Raw genomic sequence first — 23,000 nt, 5'->3', positions numbered from 1 at the left:
CCACAGGAATGAACACACATTCAAAGAACAAGGGGGCAAATCAGGCAGAAGGGACAGAAGTGCACAGGCCCTGAAGCAGTAAGAGGATATTTGTGCTTTGCAGGAAAGAAAGAAGTGTGGGTTTGAAGACAAGGAGTTTGCCTGGCCCAGGGAAGGTGAGTAATTTATGTAAGGAGAATCTCCTTGCAGGATTTCAGGGGCAGAATCTCATATGTATCTTAAAAAAAAAAAAGCCTCAGACCCCACTGCCTTGTGGAATTAAGCAGAGAAGGCAACCAAATTGTCAGGAGGCAATGCCTATTCAATTTGAAGGTCGGCTCACAGTTAATGCGTCTGAAAAGACGCATCTGGATCACCACCGACTCCAAAACAAAAGAACAAAAGCCTGGCTCCTCCCAGTCTGCCTCATCTCGGTAAACAGCACCACTGTTTAAGCACTTTGTATAAAACAGATTTGCGCTGTCCTTTCCTCCTCCCTCGCCCTCCTCTTCTGCACTTACTCTACTTTTTCTTTTGTCCATTTCCGTCTTCAGATAGTGGACATCATCCTCTCCATGGTGGCCGCATGACGACTCTGAATTTACTATGTGGCCCCCTCGTCGGGATAAAGGCTCCAATTTGTGATCGCTCTGCCTCAATGTCCTGAGGATGGGGATTACAGGCGTGGTCTACCCTCCCTTCCCTACAGTTTATTCTCCACTTAGGCGCCGAGAGCGTTGCTTTCTTTCTTTCTTTCTTTCTTTTTTTTTGTACCAAGGATAGAACTCACGACCTCGCACTCACCAGGCAAATGCTTACATCGCTGAGCTAAATCCCTGATCTTTTTTGGCTTTCTGAGACAGGCTCTCGCTATGCAGTTCAGGCTTGCCTTGAGCTCACTTTGTAGAGATTGGTCTCGAATTTGCAAAGATCCTCCCGCCTCGGCCTCTGAGCGCTGGGATTACAGGCGTGTGCCACCACAGCCGGCTCGCTAGGAGCGTTTTTAAAGAACACAGATCCCCGGAGACACCCTAACAATCATCCCTCAAAGATTCCCTTCGCCTTCAGGATCTTTAAGGACTGGAAGGAGAAGACAGCAGAAATGGGCGGGGCCAGGATTATAGCCTACTTTGCAGGCCTTCTGGGCTTAGGAACCTTTCTTTCCGGCAATGAGGGAAGCTTTTCCATAGTACCTTCCGGTGTCGTCTTTTTCCCGTATTACATTGCGAACTTTCTTTTCTCCTTCCGGTTCCAGGCGCTTGGCTGCCGCGGCTTACGGTGAGTTTTAAATGCAGGGCATCCGATGCCATCCACGACTTAAGGGTTGCCTCGGGTTGTGGGGTACTGGCCGCGGGTAGGAGAGGAAGACTGGCGGTGTGGCTGTGGGGGAGTGGAAGCTGCGGAGCGGGGATGTTGCTTCTAAATACCTCGGCGGGGGGGGGGGTGTATGGTAGGGAAAGGAAGCTTGGAAAAAGTTGGCTTTGACCCGGGAGTTCATTCTTGCGAGTTGGGCGAAAGTTGGTCTCAGAGCATCGTTATCAGGGTTTGAGAGGCAGAGACTGGCCTCGGGTCGTGCAGGGTGAAGTTAGTTGGGGATTTAGAGATTTGCTATTTGGTTTCTGGCCTCGTGTTGCACCAGGGCAGGTGCTTATGCCGCTGAGCTAAATCCCTAGCCCCGTGACCCATATTTCTGATGTTCACTTTTACCTTGTAGGTGCAGATATGGCCAAGTCCAAGAACCACACCACGCACAACCAGTGTAAGTTTCTTAGACCCACCTCAAGTTTGTCCGCTGTCAAGGATTGGTTTAATATAGCCAGGGGGCACATTTCCATTGCTACCTTGCAGCTGATTTTGTTTCTAGCCCGTATCTGGAGGTTATATATTTAAAGTGGCAGCTAGGCAGGGATCCTCTTTGAAACACAAGTTTTTTGCGTTCAAAGGTAAGGTCTCAGGGAGCCCTGATCTGAAAAACGATTTTTCACATGGATGGTATTATTACAGGAAGTTTTTTTTTTTTTTTTTTAAGATAGGGTCTTGCTAAGCTTCCCATGTTGACCTTGAACTTGCAGTCTTTCATACCATAGCATCCCAGAGTGCTGGGATTCACATCTGACCTAATTACTTTTTTCTCTTTTTCTTCTATAGCTCGGAAATGGCACAGAAATGGCATCAAGAAACCTCGATCGCAAAGATACGAATCTCTGAAGGGGGTAAGTACATGCACTGAATCACATAAAATGGCCTTTCATGGTTTCAACTTTAGTTTCTGTGTTGAGTACTACTAACTGTCCCTTGACTTACGTGGTCTACTCAAGTCCACAGTTCCTTTCTTTATTTGGTTAGACTCCTGATAAAACTGTCCTTGGCCTTCTCCCTTGTTCAGCCAGAGCCCTTAAGGGAAGTAATCTTGTCTGTGTCAAGCCCTCTCATCTTTCTATTCCACATTTACCAGCCCTATGACATCCACCTGACTGAGTACTGGGCTTGGGAGGTACTCTCCTCCCTGTTCGGGTTCTGGGGAAACGCTGAGAAGACCAGAAAGATAAGGGAAGAACTGAGCCTGCCCCCATTCTGTTTTTTTATGTCTTTGCCCTAAGGTGGTTGGTGTATATTTGTTGGACCTCATTTTCTTGGTATTTCCTTTAAAGGGGCAGGGAGTCTTCCTGAGGGAATTTCAGGAAAAATATTTAGCCAGACTCCCACTGTAGGAAGTCAGTGCCCTACATTCCCGGCAAAGGGCAGCCTTATTCTGTCTGCAGTAGCGTTTTGACTATTGATAACTTGGAGAATGTGTTCTTTACCCCATTCACAAGGTGGAGCATTTCCTCCTTGGGGTAAGCAGTAGTATGTGTGTTTCTGGAAATAGTTTTAAAGGGTTGGATATGATGTTCTTAGAAAACTAGGTGCCATTATGGAAAGGGGCACAGAGGATGACTTGGTCCTTATGTTTCAGTTGAGTACAAGTTCTTGTGTACAATAAGGAAAGAATAGCCAAGCCTACACCTTGTAGTTTGTAGTAAATAGCTACATTTATTGACGATCATGGGGTAGGCACAGGAACAGGGAGAAAGGTGAAGGAAAAAAGGGACTTAGTAACTCAGGCTTCCCCTATTATAAGGCCAGATGTCACTGGTCTAAGGTGCCTCCAGCTGTCTGTCTCACTGATGTCAAATCTGCTTGACTTCCTAAGCTTTAAGCCTAATAGTTACGGTGGCATTGTGTTTATATTGAATGGAGAGAAGGGAAGTGGCTGACAGTACTTGCATGTCTTGGGATTTGAAATCTTGGATAAGCATCAGGATGGTATGGTGTTTACAGTTGAATAAAGGGAGATGAGGGACTCAGCTACTTTGTTGCTCACTGTACTGGTGGGCTGCTACCTGAACCTTTTCTCTTTTCCAGGTAGATCCCAAGTTCCTGAGGAATATGCGTTTTGCCAAGAAGCACAACAAGAAGGGCTTCAAGAAGATGCAGGCAAACAATGCCAAGGCCATGAGTGCACGCGCTGAGGCAATAAAGGCCCTCCTCAAGCCCAAGGAGGTCAAGCCCAAGTACCAGAAGGGTGCGAATCGCAAGCTCACTCGACTTGCTCTTATCGCTCACCCCAAGCTTGGGAAGCGTATTCGTGCTTACATGGCCAAGGGTCGCAGGCTTTGCCGACCAAAGGTGCAGGCTCTAGCCGAGGCCCAGCCTCCAACCAAGGCCCAGGCCTCAACCAAGGCCAAGATTCTAGCCAAGGCCCAGGCTCTAGCCAAGGCTCAGGCTCCAACCAAGGCCAAGGCTCAGGCTTCAACCAAGGCCAAGGCTCAGGCCCCAACCAAGGCCAAGGCTCAGGCCCCAACCAAGGCCAAGGCTCAGGCCCCAGCCAAGGCCAAGGCTCAGGCCCCAACCAAGGCCAAGGCCCCAGCCAAGGCCCAGGCTCCATCCAAGGTCCAGGCGCAGGTTGCTGCTCCAACTTCTGTTCCAGCTCAGGCTCCCAAAGGTGCCCAGGCCCCTGTGAAGGCTCCACAGTGAAGGCCTGTTTCTGCCAATGTGAGGACAGAAGGACTGGTGTGACCTGGGCTGCCATCTATTGGGGGGGCTGGTGTCCTCCTGTGTTATTCATACAAATAAATCCAAGACAGGATTTGTTAGCTTGTGTCTGTCATGGTGTGCTGATTCCTTTAGGAAGGAAGAAGACAGCCCTTCTGTTAGTAGCCAGATGTGGGTTAGTCAGGAGTGGGACCCTGGAATGCAGGAGGGACCTGGTAAGTGAGAATGATTGAGGACTGGGGGAGCTGGGGCACTTAGCTTGCTGAACTGGGTTCCCTGCTAAGGAAAGGAAGAAATCTCAGCACACTGAGGCAGTGTTGGTGAACCTTTTAGAGGCTGAGTGCCAAACTGCAACCCAGGACCACACACCAAAGAAAAGTCGTAACACTGCAGTTAGACCTAAATCCTGAGGATTTAGTTTAGAAAGAAAGAAAACTACATTAACACCTTTTGTCTTAAAACAGATGTGGGTACCTGCCACTGCTTTGAAGAAAGGCCCTGCTGTCTATTCCAGCCAGACCTACTATTGTACCTGCTCTGGGTTGTGCTGGTCCCCAGCCTCCCAAATAATAGGGACTTGGGAAGACAAGGCTGTCCATGGTGAAACTGCCTTACCATGACTACCATTCGCTTCACAGGGCCCTAATCCTCATGGCAGTCAGTGGGCAGGTGGTGGCTAAGCCACTTACAGAGGCTTTCTGTAGCGAGTGCCAAATGGGAGCATGTTGTGGTTATACCAGCCTGGCAGTAAGAGCCTGTACTAGCATTCTCGGAGGCTGAGACAGGAGGATCACAAATTCAAACCTGTCTGGGCAGCTTAGTGAGGCCCTGCCTCAAAAAATGAAAAGGCTGGGCCTGTAGTACTGTGCAGGGGCTGTGGGTTGAATCCCCAGTACTGCAACGGAGTTGGGGAGCTGGGGTCCCTGCTGAGGAAAGGCAGGCACAGCTTGTGGCTTATGGCCCCTCTGCTCAAGAAGCAGGTGTGAGGGGCTGGGGATTTAGCTCAGTGGCATAAGGGCCTGCGCCTGCATTGGAAGCAGAAAGTCGTGGGTTCGTTCTCCGGTACCGATAAAAAGGAAAAAGACAAAAAAAAAAAAAAAGCAGGTGTGACTATTTTGTTGACACAGGTGAGGAAGTGATCATGTGACAAGGATAGACAGCATTTGAACTGAGGTGGCCTATCAGCCCCAGAAGGTGGGATTTAGATTTCCTAACAAAGCAAGGGGCTGTTACCTGTGGGTGGCCTTCTTAACCATGTGGAGGTGTCCTATATAAGTGGGGTCCTAAAAAGAGCAGGTTTTGTGTTGCTTGGCCCTGTCAGAACGAGGCCCACGTGCTGTGCTGTGCCCTAGATCGATGAAGTAGAGGCTCTTTTCCCATTCATCTGTGAGCGTGGTTTATTAAGGAGCTCCAGTGGGTGTGCACTCATGGGAGGTGAGATGCGGGAAGTGTTTCAACTATGCATGGCTCCCAGTGGGCCTATTGCCAATAAATCTTGTTTGTGCATTTCCCCTGTAACAAGGGTTACAGGGCCTATGTGAAAGTTCAATGGGCAAGTGAAGAGTCCTGGTGCCTTGCCAGTAGGTGCTGGACTTATTTCTGACCAGTTATACCATCAAACCATTCCTCTTCCTGTCTTCATACACAGAGGTACGGACTGGTGGAAAGGAACATTCATACTTGGGGCCACAGCTGACTCGGCAGTCCCTGCAGACCTAACGCTTGTTTCAGAATAGTGTTCTATATGAAAACCTGCCAGAAGACCAAAGAAACAAACAAAACTACGATTGCACAGTTTATTGGGGACCTGCAGACTGAGGCATGTCTCAGGCAACGGGAGACACTAGAATCCACAACTGCCAGTGCAGAAGGTGCTTCTGTGCTGAGCAGGACAAAATTGCCTGAAGCCAGTCTGCTTTCTCCAGAGGTACTAATATGGGCTGGGATGGAGCTCTGATAGAATGCTTGCCTAGCATTTGCAAGGCCCTGGGTTCCATCTCCAGCAGGAACCCCCAACTATTAATGTACCAAAGGTCAGTTAGGTGAATATCTTTTTTTTTTTTTTTTTTTTTTTTTGTCTTTTTCATTTTTATTGGTACCAGGGATTGAACTCATGACTGCATGTTTACAAGGCAGGCGCTTATGCTGCTGAGCTAAATCCCCAGCCCCCAGAAGTTTTTTTTTTTAGTTAGGTGAATATCTTAATGACTTTTTTTTCATCCTGTAGAGATTGGAATGTAGCAGGGTCATCTGGCAAGTGAAGGATAGTTACAACCAAGACGTTTAGCTGTAGTCATCCAACTGGATTCCTACAAGCACAAAGACTAAAGCCCAATTCCTGGGCCCTTCCATACATACTGATCCATGACCATTGATCTGTCTGCTGGGAACCCTAAGAGAAATACCTGGTCTACCCAGGCCCCTAATCCCCACACCAGAGCCTATAGGTTTTGGCAAAACACAAATGACAATTAAAAAAAGCACTCGTAAGCTGTCCCACTAAGGTCAGGGCCCAGCTGGAGTAGTATCCTAAGGTGCTTATCTTGGTATAGTCTTTTGATGGGAGCACTGTTGTCAACTGCACAGGTCAGATTTCAGCATGGTGGCCACTGAGCACAGGAACTAAAGCTCCCCGTTGGTGGGCAGATGGCTCAGGGGTACTTGATGATGTCATGGCAAGGGGTACAGAGCAGTATGGGCCAGTAGGCAAAGGGCCCAGAGCCAGGTTCACAGCATCTGTGGAAGGGATGCTAACAGCACATCAGGGAAATGAGGACTCCTCCATGAATGTCTACCCTTACAACTTCAGGTGCAGCAACGTACACCACAACCGGGCAGGGATCTGGGGCTCAGTGGTCAGTGGGCAGGGCAGGCACACTAGCCAGCGCAGGCAGCAGGCGTGTATATATGTCAATCCCCCGGAGAAACACTGCCTCATGCAGCCGCTCATCATGGTCGTGCAGCAGCACTGGTGTATGGTTCATGGGTGAGAAGCCCAGAGCCGGAACCCCCGCCTGCAGGGTTGAGAGGCAGCGGTCAGGGCAAGGCAGCATTTAAGTCTGCCCACTGCCCACGCCACTGGTCAGGCAGCTCACTGCGCGGATATAGCGGCTGTCGGTGGCAGCAGGAAAGATCTCCAGCTCCAGTGTGAGGTTCCTGCAGAGGCAAGAGCCCAATGGTCAGGGAAGGGTTCAGGGAGAAGTGAAGACAGGGCAGAGGACGGAAAGAGGCTAGGAACGGCAGTGCTGTGGGAGAGGGCTGGCCAGTGAGCTTACATGTCCTTACAGATCCCACTGAAAGCTGCCCACCAGGGGTCTGCGTCATCAGTAGAGGTTATTCGGGGCTCCATCCATTTCTGGGGGAGGGGAAAGATGGCAGGATCAGGGGAGGGCAGGGAAAGGGGACACCCTACCCACACTTACCCAGACATCCAGGTGGCCAGTGCAGCCACAGGTCCTCAAAGGCCCTCGGTCTGGGGCCTTCCCTCACTCAGACTTCTACTTGCCTTCTGTTCCTTCTTCAAAATGGTTCCCCCAGACCCTTTCAGACTGGTCAAATATGTGGATGAAAAGGTCTCAAATGCAAGGTTCCAACCTTTCTTGAACCACATGTGTGCACATTCATATTGAAGGGATACTATGTGAATACTTGATTTATACCTGTCCCCTTCATGCCCCGAGGACCATGAGGATGAGAACTGAACCTAGCCTAGGGATGATACATCTATAATCACAGTGCTTGGGAGGCTGAGGCATGAGGATCACTGTGAGTATATTGCCAGCCTGGGTTACATAATGAGTTCAAGGGCAGCCTGAACTACATAGTTTCTTTCTTTAAAAAAAATGCTTAGTGTTATTTGTTACTCTTTGCTGTATTACCTAATGTCCATAATGGCCTCTAGGGCTAAAGCCTGCTAGCTAAATCAAATGTCTTTCATAGCTAGAATAATACCCAGATGCCGCGTGGCACACTGCCACACTGTCACACATCTGGGGAGCCCAGTCTCCTCTAGTCCCCACTTCCCTCATCACAGGTCCAAGTCAATACCTGAGTAAACTCGAAGGTGACCCCATCACCAGCTGCCTGGCACCATCTTTGGAGCTGTTTCTCAAAAGCCTAAGAGAAAGGGGACGAGCTCAGGCTTTCTCTGAGTCTCTGGGGCAGAACTGAGGACCCCGGCTGCCTCCCTCAAGCCCAAGTGTGTGTGTGGGATCACCTCCAGGTCCACATCTGGTGCGATGCGAAAGTCGAAGACAGCACTCATGGTGGCAGGTACCACATTAAATGCCACACCACCCTCTATCTTCGTCAGGTTCACACAGGTCACAGCCCCCTCCTTCAGGCGAGGGTTTGACTGGAGCCTGTGATTGGGGGGTGTGGAGGACAACAGATACTGTAAGAAGGCGGTACAACTTCCCCAATGTCTTGCACACCTCCCAGAGCCACCCCAGCTCAGCCTGCCTCACCTCTGCTTTTCCTTTTCCCGGAAGGCCAGGACGGAGTCCACAACCTTGTGCTAGAAGGTGGGAGGCAAGGTCTGAGAGCGGCCTCAGGACCCAGCCTCCTCACCCCACACTTCCCTGTAGGCCACATACCAGCTTTTCGGCTGCTGTGTCCTCAATAAAACGTGAGCCATGGCCTGGTCTTCCAGTGCAGGTAAACCGCACCCCTGAAAGATGGAGAGAGAAGACAGTGCTGTTAGCGAGAGTAGGCTTGGAGATTTCATCGGCCCTAGGCGCCCTAGCTCATTCCAAGCTCCCCAGGCAGGGTTCTGTCACCCTTGGATCCAGCACTGTAGGCCTGGTTCTTGCTCACAGAGCTTGCCCTCAGAGGAGCTCAGGAAGGAGGAGCCCCGGTGGGCTTCTCACCCTGATGTGCGACCAACCGTTTGTGGGAGAATCCCCCTCCCCTTTCTGACCCAGTCTCTCCACTGTACACTGAGCCCCTCCCTCTAAGCCCATACTCACACCAGATAGCCCGCTCACTATAAAAGACAGTGAAGGCATCCGTAGGGTTGGCCAGGCCTGGGGGCAAAAGGAGATTCAGAGGGGGAGGTGAGCCAGCCCCTACTTCCCCCAGCCTGGTTTCTCTGAGGCCGGTCAGTGCTCACCCTCATCCAGGGCAAAGCCTACTCTCAGGGACTGGAACTCTGGACGCTGTACGAATAGCTGCATACCTTTAAAACCTCCAATTTCCTCATCTGTAAAAGTGGTAGAGACCAGAGATGAGGGGATGTGACCCTCGACACCCACTCCCTTCCCAAATACACCTCTCTCCGCACTACTCCTACCAGGCACAAAGGTCATGTGGATGGTTCTAGGAAAACGATGGCCCTCATCCTTCAGCCTCCTCACAGCTTCCAGGTACCTGAGGGGGCATAAGCCAAGAGCTGAAGAGGCCACCAGACACTCATGCTGGCCTAGCAGGCAGGGCCAGATAGCGCAGGCAAGATGCAGACGTGTGCCTTGGACCCTACCCTGCCACGGCCTGGTAGGGACTACAGAAAGTCCCCTGCCCTTCTCTGGACCTTAATTGTTCCACCCATGCTTTGGTTATAGCAGTAACTCCTGTCCTAAGTAAGGGGTCAAGATGTCCTTTGGCCTTGAGTTCGTCCACATGCATGGGTCACTGGTCAGTATGTTGTATGAGTGGAGATACTGTAGGAGCCTGGGATTGGAGGACACTCACTGGATGCTGACACTTTTCATGTCCTGGGTGCCCCTGGCATAGATGTAGCCCTCGGGATCCTTGAAGGCCTCAAAAGGATCATGACTCCAATATTCCTGGGGACAGAGAAGGGAAGAGGGACCCACCATAGAGCTGGAGTGACAGGTGGGGTGTTAGAGGGACAGAAGAGGGCTGAAGAAGCCATCTGATTGCTGTCACCCCTCCCCATCTCTGTTGCCTGCCTCCCTTCCCAACCCCGGCACAGAATCACTGGCTAGTCAAGGCTGCTTGAGTGCAGTCATGCACTTGATGGCTGACTATGGATGTTAAGAGCCTTAGCACTGGTGCCATGGGCTCCCGGAGGTCGGATCCTGAAGTCACCATCCTGGTTGTCCCCCAGGTGCACACACACTGCTCCATACAGACCTTGAAGACAGGCACCACATCCATGTGGGAGTTGAGTAAGATGGAGGAGAGTTTCGGGTTGGTGCCTGGCCAGGTCAGCACAACGATTACATGGCCAGGTGCTACCTACAGAGGGTTAGGAGAGGAAGAGGTGAGTGCAGTGAAGAGGTGCTCCATGCCCCCTGGTACTCCCCGTTGGGAGCCCAGACTCACCTCCACTTTCTGACAGCTCAGGCCCATCTGGAGGCCCTTCTCCTCAAGGAAGGCCACGGCAGCTCCTGGGGGCACAGAGTCTTGGGGTTGCTTCTGTCTACCTGTGGCTCCTACCCCTCCGGGCAGCCCAGCAAGGACAGCAAACCCAGAAATAGGTTGCTGCCTCCCCTACACAATTCTACATCTCTCAGAGACATTTTCTTTTGGACTATCTGTGACCCTTTGGGAAGGCCAGGGGAAAGTCTGAGGTTGGAAGCAGATGTTAATTCTTCTTTTCCTTAAAGATATGAAAATTATGGCCCAGAAATCTGAAGAGATTCACTGAAGAGCTCTTGGCTGGAAATTATGACACAGGGGTTTGGACTTTCACAAACAATTCCTACAGCCACCAAGCCGCCTGATTCCTTAGGGTGATGGACTTTGTCCAGCCCAGTAGGCCCCTGGGGGCCTCTCCTGTGGCTGCCTGTCTCTCACTCCACTCCTGTCCTGGGAAGCCTGGGGAATGAGGGCAAGTTATTACTTTTTTCTTTTCTCTCTCTTTGTGCATGTTTCTGGTACTGGAGAATAAACCCAGGGCCTTTAAACTGAGCTATAGACCAGTCGTTTTTAATCACTGATTTTTTTTTATTGCTCAGGGTAGGCTCAAACTGTCTTCCTGCCCTGAGCCTGTTAACAGTGCTGGAATTCAGCTGTTCTTTAGCTAGCTGCCATGCAATACAGTCTCTGGAGAACGCGCGGTCCACAGCCCAGAGGGGCTAGCTCCATGGACCGAGGAGCCCCAGGGGACTGCAGAGCCGGGCTCAGCCGGGTGACAGGAGCTGGAGGAAGTTTAGCGGCAGCTCTCCCCCACCCCGAACCGCCGGAACCGCGAGGTCTCACCATAGTCAGGGTCGGGGTGAACCGTACGGATACGCAGGTACCGTCGGAACAGCGTCACGGATGGGTGCTCCCGCTCGGAACCCTCGCTGGCCATGGCTCCGTGTTATGAGCTGGGGGCGAAGGGAATACGGCTGGGACCCGGCAGAGGACACCTGGGGTCTAGGGATCCCTGAAGGCCCATAGGAAGAGGAGCCTTTGCTTTGGAGTCCCCATTCTGTGCAGGCCGCTTTCAACAGTTCCTTTAGTCCATCGACAGCTCCAGAAGTTTGGCCTCCCAGTGCTCACTTTACAGAGGAGAAAGCTGCCGCTTTCGGGGGGCGAGGGGAGGGGGTGAACGACACAGCTAGAAAGTAGCCGAACCCAGTTTTGAATCCCGGCAAGGACCCCCGAACCCTCCTCCAAATATTTTCCTCAACTGCCTGGCTTTCAGGTCGAGGAGCCCCAGACCCAAGCTGCCTCTCTCAAGGTCGCACCCTGCTCTCTCCTGGCCTTTGGCTCACGCTCGCCTCTCAATCTCAGGTATCCACTTCTGACCCGGAGCCCCGACCCAGGAAGACCACAAGTTTAAAACCGCCCTAGTCTGCACACCACGTGGCCAGAGCCCCGCCGCGGGGCGGAGACTCGAGGCTGCAAACCTGGGAAGCTCGGGTCTCCTTGCGTGCGCAGATGTCTCCGCCCGCCTCAGTCTGGGGCCTCCATTCGGAGCTCGCCCCGCCCCCAGGCACCAGCCAGCCCCGTCCCTAAACTGGCAGGTTTGGCCCCGCTCCTCCCTAACCCTGCCCGGCTGGTCCAGCGCCAGAGAACACCGCCTCTTGCTCCGGCCTCCGGATAGGGCGCAAGGAGAGCGGGGCGGGCCCTGACGCTGAAGGTCTTAGCAATAGTGTTGGGCAACAGTGGCTCTGAGTGCGCCCCTCTGTCCCTCCTGTTTTATGCCTCAGCCTTCTGGGCGTTCTTCCTGGTGGAGTCAGGTTGCTGGTCATGTCTACTAAACCCCACATGGTGAGTTCAGGAGGCTGGTTCTTGTAGTCTCGGAATTCTGGATGCCTGGACAAAGGATGCGTGCTGGATGAGGGCACATGTGACAGGGAATGTGTCACTGTGCGGGTAAATCTGTCCCAGTGGGCATGCCTGTATGTGTGACAGTATGAATGCGATATGGTGGGTGTGACATGTCACGGAGAGAGGGTGTAGTCCTGACACTCTGACTGTGAGGGCCGGGGCAGAACGTGCCAATCTCTCTGGCTCCTCTGCATCCAGTGGGGAAGGTGTAAAGCCCTGTTCCACCGCCCAGGCTGTGTGGAATTAGAGCTGCCCATTTGGGTGTCTGGCTGGTGTATGTACTCCCAGCCAGTTCTGCCCTTTGCTCTAGGGGCACAGCCAGGTGGGGGATGGGCTGGTTGAAGACTTCAACCTCTGGCCCAAGGAATTAGGCTGGGGAGGTAAGTGAGGGACCCATCCCAGCCCTCCTGGGGTCGAAGTCTCGGGAGTGCTCACCCACATGGAACAAGGGAGTGAAGAGACCTAGCAGTTCAACAACAAAACTGCTTTAATTCTTAAACGCACATTCCCCACTCCCGTCTCTGCACAGCATTCCCAACTCACTCAGCTGGGCTACCCAGACCCCGAATTTTCCCCCAATCCCAATGGTCATGTGACAGCAGTTAACACCTGCCTCCAGTCGTCCAGCCCTGTGTGACCAAATGCCCCACTTATCCAGAAATATTCAATCCTACAACCAACATCCACAACAAATTCTAAGAGTTGCCATCATGCTCACTTTACAGAAACTGAGGTACAGAGAAGTGAGGCACTCTTGACTCCTAACTCCAGCACCAGCTCAAAGCAGCCCCAAGCCTCCTGCTCTGCCTCTTCTCAAGCACAGCAGCACATAGAACCCATCACTCCCCTAGCAAGACAAATTGATTTGATTTATTGCACCTGTGAAATGAACTATCCTGGCTGGGCCTGCCCCTCTGATCTCTGCCCTCCAATCCCAGGAATGGGGTGGAAGGGCACAGTGGCCCAGGCCCTCCATGAGCAGGACAGGTCTGGGGAAAGTGGTCAAGGCAAATGGTCAAGGAAGGAAAGAAGGGTGAGGTGGAAGTCCCGAGGCTTGTGGAGGTAGCAGGCATGACCTGCATCGGGCAGCTTCACCACAGAGTGATTGGGCAAGTGTTGGAGCTGCTGCAGTGACTCTTGGGCCAGGGCATGGTCCAGCTCTCCATACACAATGAGGGTTGGAGTCTGTAGGGAAAGGTAGGAGGCTTGATCCTGCAGCCTGGCAAGGATCCACCCCCAAAGTATTCCCTTAGCGAGCCTTCCCCAAATATCCACTGCTCCCATCCAACATCAGCAACCCTGAGGCTCCAAGACAGACCTGAAGGCCTGACTCCCACCTCCCACCATGATACAAGCCAGGAATAGGATGCTAGGACTTCTAAAGAGTCTTCTGGTACCTTCACTGCCCAGAACTGCTTCTGTGTGTAGTTCTTGGTGTAGGTGGGTGCAATGGGCACAAACCCACGTAGCTGGTTGTGGCCTCGAATCAGGAAGGGCAGGGCATAGTGGCCGCTGAGTGAAGGGCTCACCAGTACGACATTCTTCACCTCCAGGTCCTGCAGCACTCGCTGCAGCAGCTCTGCCCGTCCTGCCTCTGTGCTTGTTTCTTTCGAAGGTGCCGAGTTCCCAAAACCTGGGAACAGCACCAGGGAACTAAGGCTGGCTGGGAAGTGCTCAGGGGTGCTGCCAACCACAGTGGGGAAAGATATTGGGACCAGTGTGACACTCAGTACACAGTATCCCAAACCGATTAGTTGTAGAACATCCCTGCTAGGGGAAAAAAAAAAACTTTCATTCATCATATTGGCAAAACCACATCTATCTAACCCTGTCTATCCCACCTATGGCTCCACTACAGAGCTAACAGCAGCAGGAGTCTTTAGGGATTAGCATGATCCAGAAATCATGATGCAGGGGGAGAAAACCAACTTACAAAACAATTTGCTTAGGAGGCAAGAAGTTCATCATGTCTACAACCCCTGCCACACAGCCCTGCACATTGTGTATCTGGAAATGCCCAACAGAGGATCTGGTACCCTCAAACTACTTAATAGGGGAGAGATATATGTACCAGTCCTGAGAGTATTGCTGGGTTTTTTTTTGTTTGTTTGTTTGTATTATTTTACTTTGTTTTGAAGATAAGAATGATAGCTAGAGGATGTAGATCAGAGGTAGAGCATGTGCTTAGCATGCATGAGATCCTAAGCTAACTCTCTGACACACACACACACACACACACACACACACACACACACACAGAACAAAAAACCCCAAAATCAAAACCAAACCAAATGATCATCTGTGTAGTTCAAAACAAATTGCTACATAATTTGACAGAAAAAAATACAGTGAAATTCCTCCTAGCACTGCTTACAAAGTGCTACATTTCTAGTTGCAGGGTGACACATTAATTTACAGTGTAGTTTTCAAGGGAGAAAATAAAAGTCGGCCCCTTCCATGGTGCCATCTTGTGTTGTGGCCTGCCACTGCCTGTGTAGACACTGATGATCCAGGCCACCTTAGGGCTTCTGTGTCTCTCCAGTTCCCCTTCTGGAAAGCTGCCCCCTTTTTGTTTGTTTGTTTTTTAGTGCCAGGAATTGAACTCAGGATCCTGTGCTTGCCAGGCAGGCACTTTTGCTACTGAGCTATATCCCTGGCTCCCTAAGGTACCCCTTTGTAATGACTGCATCTTGCCTCCCAGGGAGGTGGTGCTCACCTGGAAGGTCAAGGGCCACGGCCCGGTAGCCCCTGCGAGACAGCAGCTGCAATGTGCCCAGCTGCTCCCATGTATGGGAGTTAAAGGCCTTTCCATGGAGCAGTACGACCTCCACCCTGTGGGCATACAGGGAACTGTGGGACCAGGGCACCCTTCTTTCCTCCCACGCTTCTCCCACTGCCCTCCCAGGATCTGAGCACCCTGAGTAAGGCTGGGGTTCCTCTATTTGACCCTCGAGTCAGCACCTACCTGCGTGGCTTGTGGAGCGGAAGCACCTCGCGGTAAAAGACAGGGGAGCTACCCTGGGTGAGGCCAGCCAGCACTGTGACATTGGGGTCTCCGCTGAGCCAGGAAGTCTGCTCAGGGGGACCTGGCAGCCCCACATACAGTAGCAGCATGAACAGCAGGCCTATGCCCAGCAGGGCTGCCTGATACCTGTTCATGGAGGTCTGTACCACAGCCTAGAGGGCAGGAGAGGAGAGGAAATGAGAGGGAAGGGGCCAGGTTGAACCCTCAATCTCCTGGACCCTTTTTCCAAACCCTATCTTGTCATCCTTTGCAGAGGAAGAGTTCCAGCCCTTGCCCCTTTCCCTTGCTCTGAACAAAGGTCTAGGGGTTTAAACTTAACTACTCCATGTGCCAGCCAAAAGCTCCGCTGGCCCATTGCCTAAAACAGGTACATCTGAGATGCCTTGGACACACAGCATGCTCAGTGGCTACCAGCATCACTGTCCCAGCTAAATCCACTTCTGTTCTTCAAGACTGTAGGACAGCAGACAGCATATTCAGCTTACAGATTCACAAAGAAGTCTGGGGAGCAGATATGATTCTAGAGCCCCGTAAGGTGAATTCTCTTGCCTAAGTAGCATGTGAGGGACCTAGGATTCTAACCTGGGGCTGGGCTGCTAATCATTAGACCATATTTGTTTTGGAAGAATAAAAACACGGAAATGGGTAGAAGTGACAGATGAACTGGGGCTTTGCTGGTGGACAGAGTGATGAGGGCTGCCACTGAAGAAACAAGGGGAACCCCCACTGAGGACATGTTTGGGAAGGGTTCTTTCTCTCACACAGTATGTAATTTACAATTGATGGGAATGCTTAATGGTCTACTCTAACTGTTGCTTGGAATTGCACAGAGAATGTCTGTGATGGAGAAAATGCTGAGGTCTGAGCTAATGTGGGGAAACGGGGTGCACAGTTCACCTAGAAATGGAAAGGGCAGCATGGAGGCCAAGAGATGACTCCCTCCAAGTTTGGTCTCAAATGACCTGCTTCAAGGAATCCTCCAGTCCAGGACCTTTGCCTGCCCAGAGGACAGGATCCAGAGAGAGCAGGTAGCCTGGATTTGAAACTGGACTCTGTCATTTCCTGACAGTGCTGTGTCAGTAAAATGAGAAAACTTCATGGCCCCTTCCCAAGTCTTTTTTATTTATTTATTTATTTTTCGAGACAGGGTCTCGCTATGTAGTTCAAACTGGCCTTGAACTATGTAGCCCACAATGACCTTGAAGTCCCAGCGATCCTCTTGCCTCGGTCTCCCAAGTGCTGGGATTACATGCATGTACCTGCATGTCCAGCTCCCTCCCACATCGTCCGTGCGATATAAAAAAATACTGGAGATTGGGGTATCTCTGTCATTTCCTGGGCTTGGGGTGAGCATGTCTGCTTTATTCAGGAATGCCAATACACACATCTTTATTTTATTTTATTTTGTATCATGGATAGAACTCATGACCTCATGCTTGCCAGGCAGACACTTATGCCACTGAGCTAAAGCCCTGGCCCCACACATCTTTATTGAGTGCTATGTGGGTACCAACTAGAGCTAGTATTCTTGGGCCACACCTCCTTCTCCCTGACATTTTGGAGCACGTTTCTAGAGGCCCTGTCCCCAGGTTTCAGAGTTAGGCAGTGGTGGGCAGTCACAGCTCCTCTGATGGTGACAGAAGACCCAGAGCCAGGTGGAGGAAGATTCTGCTGCTCCCTTCTTCCTAACTGTAAATAGTCTATCCAACAGGGCAGGAGCCCAGCCAGAGGATCCACACTGCACCTCTCCTTAGGGTTCACCAGGGAGAGGCCTTGGTGACTGCATACCTCCCAGGAGGGAGGGCAGAACTTCTGATATTGCCTTGGCATCCCAGGGTGGTACTAGGCAAATGTAAAGGTCCAGTAGCAGGTCACTCTAATGCCTTCACTGGGCCACTGTAATAGTGCTGACAATGGCACATATGTATACAAAGTGGACACAGACATTACGTCTTGCCTCATATATTTGCTTTTGCACACATTATTTCCATAATGTATACACAGCCTTCTTGCACATGTACTGGCCCTTGCAATAACACTCTCAAAGTCATATTCAGGCAGACAGACAGATGGACAGACACACACTTTCAAAACCACATGCTGACTCTCAGAAATACTCAAGTATATATAGTATATAGTATATAGTACATACAACCTTTACACACATAATAAACACGAGGACAGACACATGGACACGCTGAGACCTCCCGAAGTGCACACACAGGTAGATAAAAGTCACACGCACACAGGAATACACAAAGTAGACGTACAGTGATAGAGCATGCAGATGGACCAAGGATCACATCTCTTGAAATAAGCATGCAGGAGCGTTCATTTTCGGACACACGCAGACACGCACACGCCTGCCTCGAGCCAGCCCCTTCCGCAGGACTCCGCCCCAAGCAGCCGGATCGAGGTGGCTCGACGCAGCAGTCTGTGGACCTATCTCCCTGGGGACACTCACCGGGCCGACCGGGATGATAAGGATGGCTTCCGAGAGGCAGCTCCGCCCCCGCTCAGGCGAACTAGCAGCCAAAGTAGCGCAGCGGCCCAATAGCAACGGCCTCTACCCTGGCTGTGGGGTCACCCGGGGGAGGAGCGCGGCGCCTGCGCAGTCAGTATCTACGGTCGGACCTTTTACCCAAAGAGGAGCTGGGGGAGGGACCCAAGCGCTGAGGCCCGCCCCGTGCGGATTTTCCAAGTTGTTTTGGTCTGGAAGCCCACGGAGAGCCACCTAATTCTTCTTACTAGGATATGTTTTCTTTGGCTGAGTTTTCTGTCTTCCCCGAATAGTGTTCAAGCCATAGAACGGGGCAGGTAAATGCTGGGTAAATGCTGGATACTGTTCCTACGCAGTAGCTCCAGGTCCCCGCCCACACCCACCCCCCACGCCCAGAGCATGGGTGGCTGCAGTCTGTCCCAGGCTGAGGCGGGGGGGGGGGGGTGAGGGGGCAGGGCGCCTGGCGCCCAGGCCTGGCCCCGGGATGCTTTGAAAAGCTCCGGTCCAGTGCTCATTAACACTCCAAGGAGGCTGGCAGCCTCCTGCCCATTCTCCAGGCAAGGAAACAAGCTCTGGGACACTAGGACAGCGCTCGAGGCCACCTGCTGCACTCTCGCAGACCCCGTGTTCCAACCTGTCCTGCCTCTACCGAGCGCCACGCGGCCTGGCTAGGCCTGACTGAGGATGGGAACGGAGGAGAGTAGCAGGGATGCCAAGACTTTAGCGGGCAGGTCACCCAGGGGACTGAAACTGTGCCCAGGCCGGCACTTGGGGTGGGGGTGCGGGGCAAAGGATTTAAGTTAATAGCCTCTGTAGCTGTGAGAACAGGAGAGGGTTTAGCGGCGCGGACGACTCGGAGGCAACTGTGGCCAAAAGAGGGCGCCTCGGAGCATGGCCCGGCCCCTACCCCGCCCCTATCCCGACTTTTTCCTAGTTTTCCTACTTATCCCTGTCCACCTTCGCTCAGCTCCTGTCCGTCTGAGCCACGCAGCTCCCCAGGTACCAGTCCTGAGCACCTGCCATTCTCTTCTTCTGCCCTCTCAGAACCCTACCCCAAATCTTTCCATTTCGGCTTCCTTCTGGGCTGCCTCTTCTCCCTGTGCGCCCCTAGAATCAGAGAGCATGAACTATGGTCTTGCGGAGCGGGCCGAGCGAGCCATGGCAGCGTCCGCGACTGCAGTTCTTACCGCAAGGTGTACGCGTTGGAGTCTTGCTGGTTGCATGCTGGACACCCTCGCGTACCTTGTTGGAAGGAACTCCAAAGTCTTTGGCTGCTGGACATTTGGGTTTCCTCCTCTGGCAAATGGGTTTTGCACCAAAGTTGTTCTCCCTTCAACCAGTGCTATTGGCATTGGGTTGAAGGAGGTTGATAAGCCAAGCTGTGAGGTACAGTGTATTTGCTGTTGATTGAGCACTTACTGTGTGCTAGGCATGGTACCAACTTTTTACGTGCAGGGCCCCATTTAATACTGTCAATTGCCTATGAGCTAGTACTATCAAATTACCCTATTTGTAGAAAAAGCATAATAGCAATAATAATTGTAATGTGAGCTCTGTGTATTGAGTTCTTAAGTACCTGTAGGCACTCTCAATGTTATTTTTTTTCTTGAACTCTAATTAAATCCTTAGTTCTTGGGGGTAGGCTTTACTTCCCCATGTTCCAGATGAGGAAGCTGAAGTCCAGGTTCACCCAATTAAGTGATAGCGGGAGAAATAACACCTGTATCTTCCTGACCTTGGAGTATGTTCTAGGGTCCTGGAATCCTAGAACATACTTTTCTTGTTGCTTTCTGCAGGACCTTCCCCTCCCCCACCCCAGGCTGTTCTGTGGCTTCTCATATAACTGGCTTTGAACCGCAGGCACCTTAGGACACAGTGGCAGCAACAGGAATGACAAGTGTGGAGCAGCAGGTGGGCACCATCCCGGTGCAAGGCCAGGACTTATTCTTCCGTGAGGCACGGCCTGGCAGCGGCCAGACTGCTCGCTTCTCTGTGTTGCTGTTGCATGGCATTAAATTCTCTTCTGAGACCTGGCAGAACCTGGGCACACTGCATAGGCTGGCTCAGGCTGGTTATCGGGCTGTGGCCATTGACCTGCCAGGTACTTGGGGACAAGCTTGTGGGGCAGGGTTGGTGAGGCCTAGGGGTATCAGGATCTGGGAAGATTGGGAGGATTGGGAAGACCTATCCAGGCTGGACTCTAAAGTTGACAAGAGTTCATACACGTTCCTTTTTTTTTCTTTTTTCTTTTTATCGGTACTGGGGATTGAACTCAAGACCGCCTGCTTGCAACGCAGGTGCTTATGCTGCTGAGCTAAATCCCCAGCCCCCTCACTACATGTTCCTTTGAGCTACCCAGTTTTGATCTAGATGTGGTCTAGACACTGCTGAGCAGCTCCCCACCATTACCTGGGAAGATGTCTTACCCTCATGTTTGGGGTTGTTTCTTGTGAGAATGGAATGAGATTACCCTTTATGGGTGTGCTGTTAACCCCTAACATGGAGTAATGGTGTTTTAACAGAGCCAATCCAAAAAAAAAGAAAAAAAAAAAAAAAAAAAAAAAAAACCCAGAGCCAACCCACAAGTTGTTGGGATCCTGGAGGAGTAAAACTTGTATCTCCTGGTGTCCTGGGGTCCAAAGTAGGGCCTGGTGGATGAGTAGCTCTTGGTAATCGTCCCACTGCAAAGCTCTGAGCTGAGCTTTTTGAAGAGAGGGGAGGGACGGCTCCCAGACTGTCATATTATGGACTACCAGGACCCCACCATTGGCACCTAGTGTGGAAGGGGAGGCATGGCCCATCTAATCCTCTCACAGGCCAAGGCTGGTAAGATTTCAGAGCTCAAGGGTGGGCCTCCAGCCTGGATAGGATTAGTTCCAGCAATGGGTTCAGTTGTACTTCAGTGCAAAAGTCTGGAGCTAATGCTGTTGTCAAAGGCAGAAACTAACCAGAAGGGGAGGGAAAGCTGCCCTTTGGCCACTGTCCTCCAGGACTCCTCCCTGTGCCAATGGCCAGGTGCCTTTTTAAGCAGTTAGCTTAATTTTTACAACATTACGACATGGTGGATACTTTTATTGTACTCATAACAGAAGGGAAACAGCAGCTCAGAGAGACAGGTGAGGAGATTTAGCCAAAGTCACACAGACAGTAAATGGAGGATAAGGACTTGGCCCTAGTTAGAGCCTGAGTCTTCAGGACACTTAGTTCTGGAAAAGATGGTGTGCTTGTCACAGAGATGATAGATCAGACTGCTGTAGGAATAAACAAGGCCTGATGGGTATTACAGGAAATGGGCATACAGCTTGACCTAGGAGGGTTTCCTGAAGGAAGGCATCTGACTTTCCCACTCACTACTCTTGTCTTGTTTCTCTCACACTTGAATCCCTGCAGGTCTGGGGCGTTCTAAAGAAGTGCCAGCCCCTGCCTCCATTGGGGAGTTGGCCCCTGGCAGTTTCCTGGAAGCTGTGGTGGAGGCCTTGCAGCTGGGCCCCCCAGTTGTGATCAGTCCCTCACTCAGTGGCATGTATTCCTTGCCCTTCGTCACGGCCCCTGGTTCCCAGCTCCGGGGCTATGTGCCCGTGGCCCCCATCTGCACTGACAAAATCAATGCTGCCGACTATGCTGCTGTGAAGGTACATCTCCCAGGAAGCCAAGATGCCCCTGCAGGAACTGGAAAGAATTCATCCCTGAGCCTTCCTCATTTGGGCTAGGTCATCAAGGGGTGGCTTATGGGAGGTTCCCACTAAATTTCACCGTATTGTCTATTTAGCAGATCACTGTGCCACATTCTGTGCTAAGCTATGTGCTGGGCAGATACAAACTCATACCTCCACCCAGTGGGCCAGCAGCCCTCTCTTCCTCAGAGTGGCCCCAGACAGAGGCTGATAGTAATTCGAAGAGCTGGAGCTGATCTAGGGGGTGGGATTGGTGTGGCTGGGCCCTGTTATTAACCCTATTCCTATCCTTCATTTCTCTCAGACTCCAGCTTTGATTGTGTATGGTGACCAGGATCCCATGGGTCACACCAGCTTTGAGCATCTGAAGCAGATACCCAACCACCGAGTGCTTGTTCTGAAGGGGGCAGGGCACCCCTGCTACCTGGACAAACCTGAGGAGTGGCACACAGGGCTGCTGGACTTCCTGCAGGGGCTGGCATGAGTCCAGCCCTGCAGATGGAAGGGGTGGCTACCTGCCTACCTTAAGATCTGTCTCTCTGCGCAGTGGGCTCTGGCAAACCATGCACTTCTAACAGGTGTGTGTCTGTCTGTATGTCTGTCTTTTCTGCTTCTCTTGCAGCGATGTGGTCAAATCAAGAGGAAAAACTCAGAAATCAATAGATGTGCTCTGGCAGAGGGTAATCCAGGCGCTTGTCCTACTGGCTATCCTTCCTGTCTTCTGCTCTGCAGGCCAGCCACCCCCTCTTTGGCTCCACTTACCCCTCTGGGACCACAGATACATTCATATATGCCCACACACATACTTACACAATAGCGACATCTGTGATCGCAGGTACACACACACACACACACACACACACACACACACACACACTGGGCTTGAGAAGGTACAAGGGAATTTTAAACTGTAGCTTATTGCCTGGGAAGGTGGGGATCTCACTGGCCAATTTCTTGCCAGGCTGAGGGTGTGGCCAACTCTAGACTCCACCCATTCACCCACTGGCTACTACAGATTGTAGCTCACAATTGTCCCCCCTCTCCACATGGGAGGGCTGTCCCCTGTCTCTGAAACTCCCTGCTTTTTCCTCTGCTTCTAGGGTCTCCACCCTTTAGCCCCACCCATTAACAGGCTTGGGTCTTCTCAGCCAACTTGTTTTCTGCACTGAGGTTAAAGGAGTGGGAAGGCAGATTGTGGAGGTCGGTGAAATAAAGCCATGCAATTAGACTTCGTCGACTCTTGCTCTCTCCAGAGCGCCGCCCCTCCTCCCGCCCCTTGGGATTCCCACTGTGGCCCCTCCCCCATCCTGGAGGCACCAGATGGTCCCCCTGCCCTTTGTCCACCAGGCCAGATGGAGGGAAAGGGAGATTGGATTCCCCTCCCCACCCACACACACCCAGGTGCCAAGAGACTCAGCTGTGGGGGTAGGTGGAGGTCAGTGGGACTGGGCTGAGCCGATTACGGGAAGGGGGGGGCAGGGGACTTGAGAACAGTCTAGTTGCCCCCGCCCAGCGCCTCGTCCCTGGCGGTTCTGGCCCAAGAAGAAATCCTGGGGGTAGCTTT

At 51.9% G+C, this 23,000-nt stretch overlaps 4 protein-coding genes across 11 annotated transcripts; 2 read left to right on the top strand and 2 right to left on the bottom strand.

Annotated features, from left to right (window-relative positions):
- Nucleotides 1–1,102: 1,102 nt before the first annotated feature.
- Rpl29 (ribosomal protein L29) lies at nucleotides 1,103–4,115 on the top strand. The gene is made up of 4 exons (XM_003476717.5): nucleotides 1,103–1,257; nucleotides 1,694–1,738; nucleotides 2,128–2,192; nucleotides 3,385–4,115. Exons 2-4 carry the CDS (start codon nucleotides 1,702–1,704, stop codon nucleotides 3,994–3,996), a joined length of 714 nt encoding a protein of 237 aa, XP_003476765.1. The 5' UTR covers nucleotides 1,103–1,257; nucleotides 1,694–1,701; the 3' UTR covers nucleotides 3,997–4,115.
- Nucleotides 4,116–5,796: 1,681 nt separating this feature from the next.
- Nucleotides 5,797–17,868, bottom strand: Acy1 (aminoacylase 1). 4 transcript variants are annotated; one of them, XM_013159690.3, is made up of 15 exons: nucleotides 17,727–17,868; nucleotides 11,179–11,288; nucleotides 10,300–10,364; nucleotides 10,108–10,212; nucleotides 9,703–9,797; nucleotides 9,305–9,381; nucleotides 9,125–9,214; nucleotides 8,982–9,038; nucleotides 8,610–8,683; nucleotides 8,481–8,530; nucleotides 8,231–8,375; nucleotides 8,062–8,130; nucleotides 7,290–7,369; nucleotides 7,110–7,170; nucleotides 5,797–7,028 (listed from the first exon to the last, which is right to left on the bottom strand). In XM_013159690.3, exons 2-15 carry the CDS (start codon nucleotides 11,270–11,272, stop codon nucleotides 6,864–6,866), a joined length of 1,227 nt encoding a protein of 408 aa, XP_013015144.1. In that variant the 5' UTR covers nucleotides 11,273–11,288; nucleotides 17,727–17,868; the 3' UTR covers nucleotides 5,797–6,863. The 4 variants fall into 4 exon arrangements, with proteins under 4 accessions (XP_013015144.1, XP_063105024.1, XP_013015145.1 ...); XM_063248954.1 differs by lacking the exon at nucleotides 17,727–17,868 and adding an exon at nucleotides 13,635–13,821; XM_013159691.3 differs by lacking the exon at nucleotides 17,727–17,868 and adding an exon at nucleotides 11,814–12,511.
- On the bottom strand, nucleotides 13,086–17,906 carry Abhd14a (abhydrolase domain containing 14A). Of its 3 annotated transcripts, XM_003476715.4 has the most exons (5): nucleotides 17,727–17,906; nucleotides 15,203–15,414; nucleotides 14,954–15,069; nucleotides 13,635–13,870; nucleotides 13,086–13,422 (listed from the first exon to the last, which is right to left on the bottom strand). In XM_003476715.4, exons 2-5 carry the CDS (start codon nucleotides 15,394–15,396, stop codon nucleotides 13,240–13,242), a joined length of 729 nt encoding a protein of 242 aa, XP_003476763.2. In that variant the 5' UTR covers nucleotides 15,397–15,414; nucleotides 17,727–17,906; the 3' UTR covers nucleotides 13,086–13,239. The 3 variants fall into 3 exon arrangements, with proteins under 3 accessions (XP_003476763.2, XP_013015149.1, XP_063105025.1); XM_013159695.2 differs by lacking the exon at nucleotides 14,954–15,069 and having other exon boundaries at nucleotides 13,635–14,007; XM_063248955.1 differs by lacking the exon at nucleotides 14,954–15,069 and having other exon boundaries at nucleotides 13,635–14,004.
- Abhd14b (abhydrolase domain containing 14B) lies at nucleotides 17,890–22,664 on the top strand. 3 transcript variants are annotated; one of them, XM_013159697.3, is made up of 4 exons: nucleotides 17,890–18,079; nucleotides 19,559–19,863; nucleotides 21,153–21,394; nucleotides 21,741–22,664. In XM_013159697.3, the coding sequence occupies exons 2-4, from the start codon at nucleotides 19,653–19,655 to the stop codon at nucleotides 21,918–21,920; spliced, it is 633 nt and encodes a 210-aa protein (XP_013015151.1). In that variant the 5' UTR covers nucleotides 17,890–18,079; nucleotides 19,559–19,652; the 3' UTR covers nucleotides 21,921–22,664. The 3 variants fall into 3 exon arrangements, with proteins under 3 accessions (XP_013015151.1, XP_005006738.1, XP_005006739.1); XM_005006681.4 differs by having other exon boundaries at nucleotides 17,898–18,079; nucleotides 19,623–19,863; XM_005006682.4 differs by lacking the exon at nucleotides 17,890–18,079 and adding an exon at nucleotides 18,564–18,761 and having other exon boundaries at nucleotides 19,623–19,863.
- Nucleotides 22,665–23,000: the final 336 nt, after the last annotated feature.

Source organism: Cavia porcellus, unplaced genomic scaffold, assembly GCF_034190915.1.
Source record: "Cavia porcellus strain 051 isolate PalLab524CR breed Dunkin Hartley unplaced genomic scaffold, mCavPor4.1 scaffold_5, whole genome shotgun sequence".
Lineage (NCBI taxonomy): Eukaryota > Metazoa > Chordata > Mammalia > Rodentia > Caviidae > Cavia > Cavia porcellus.
The sequence above is the reverse complement of the archived record's forward strand: the minus strand, read 5'-3'. Positions and strand labels throughout refer to the sequence as shown.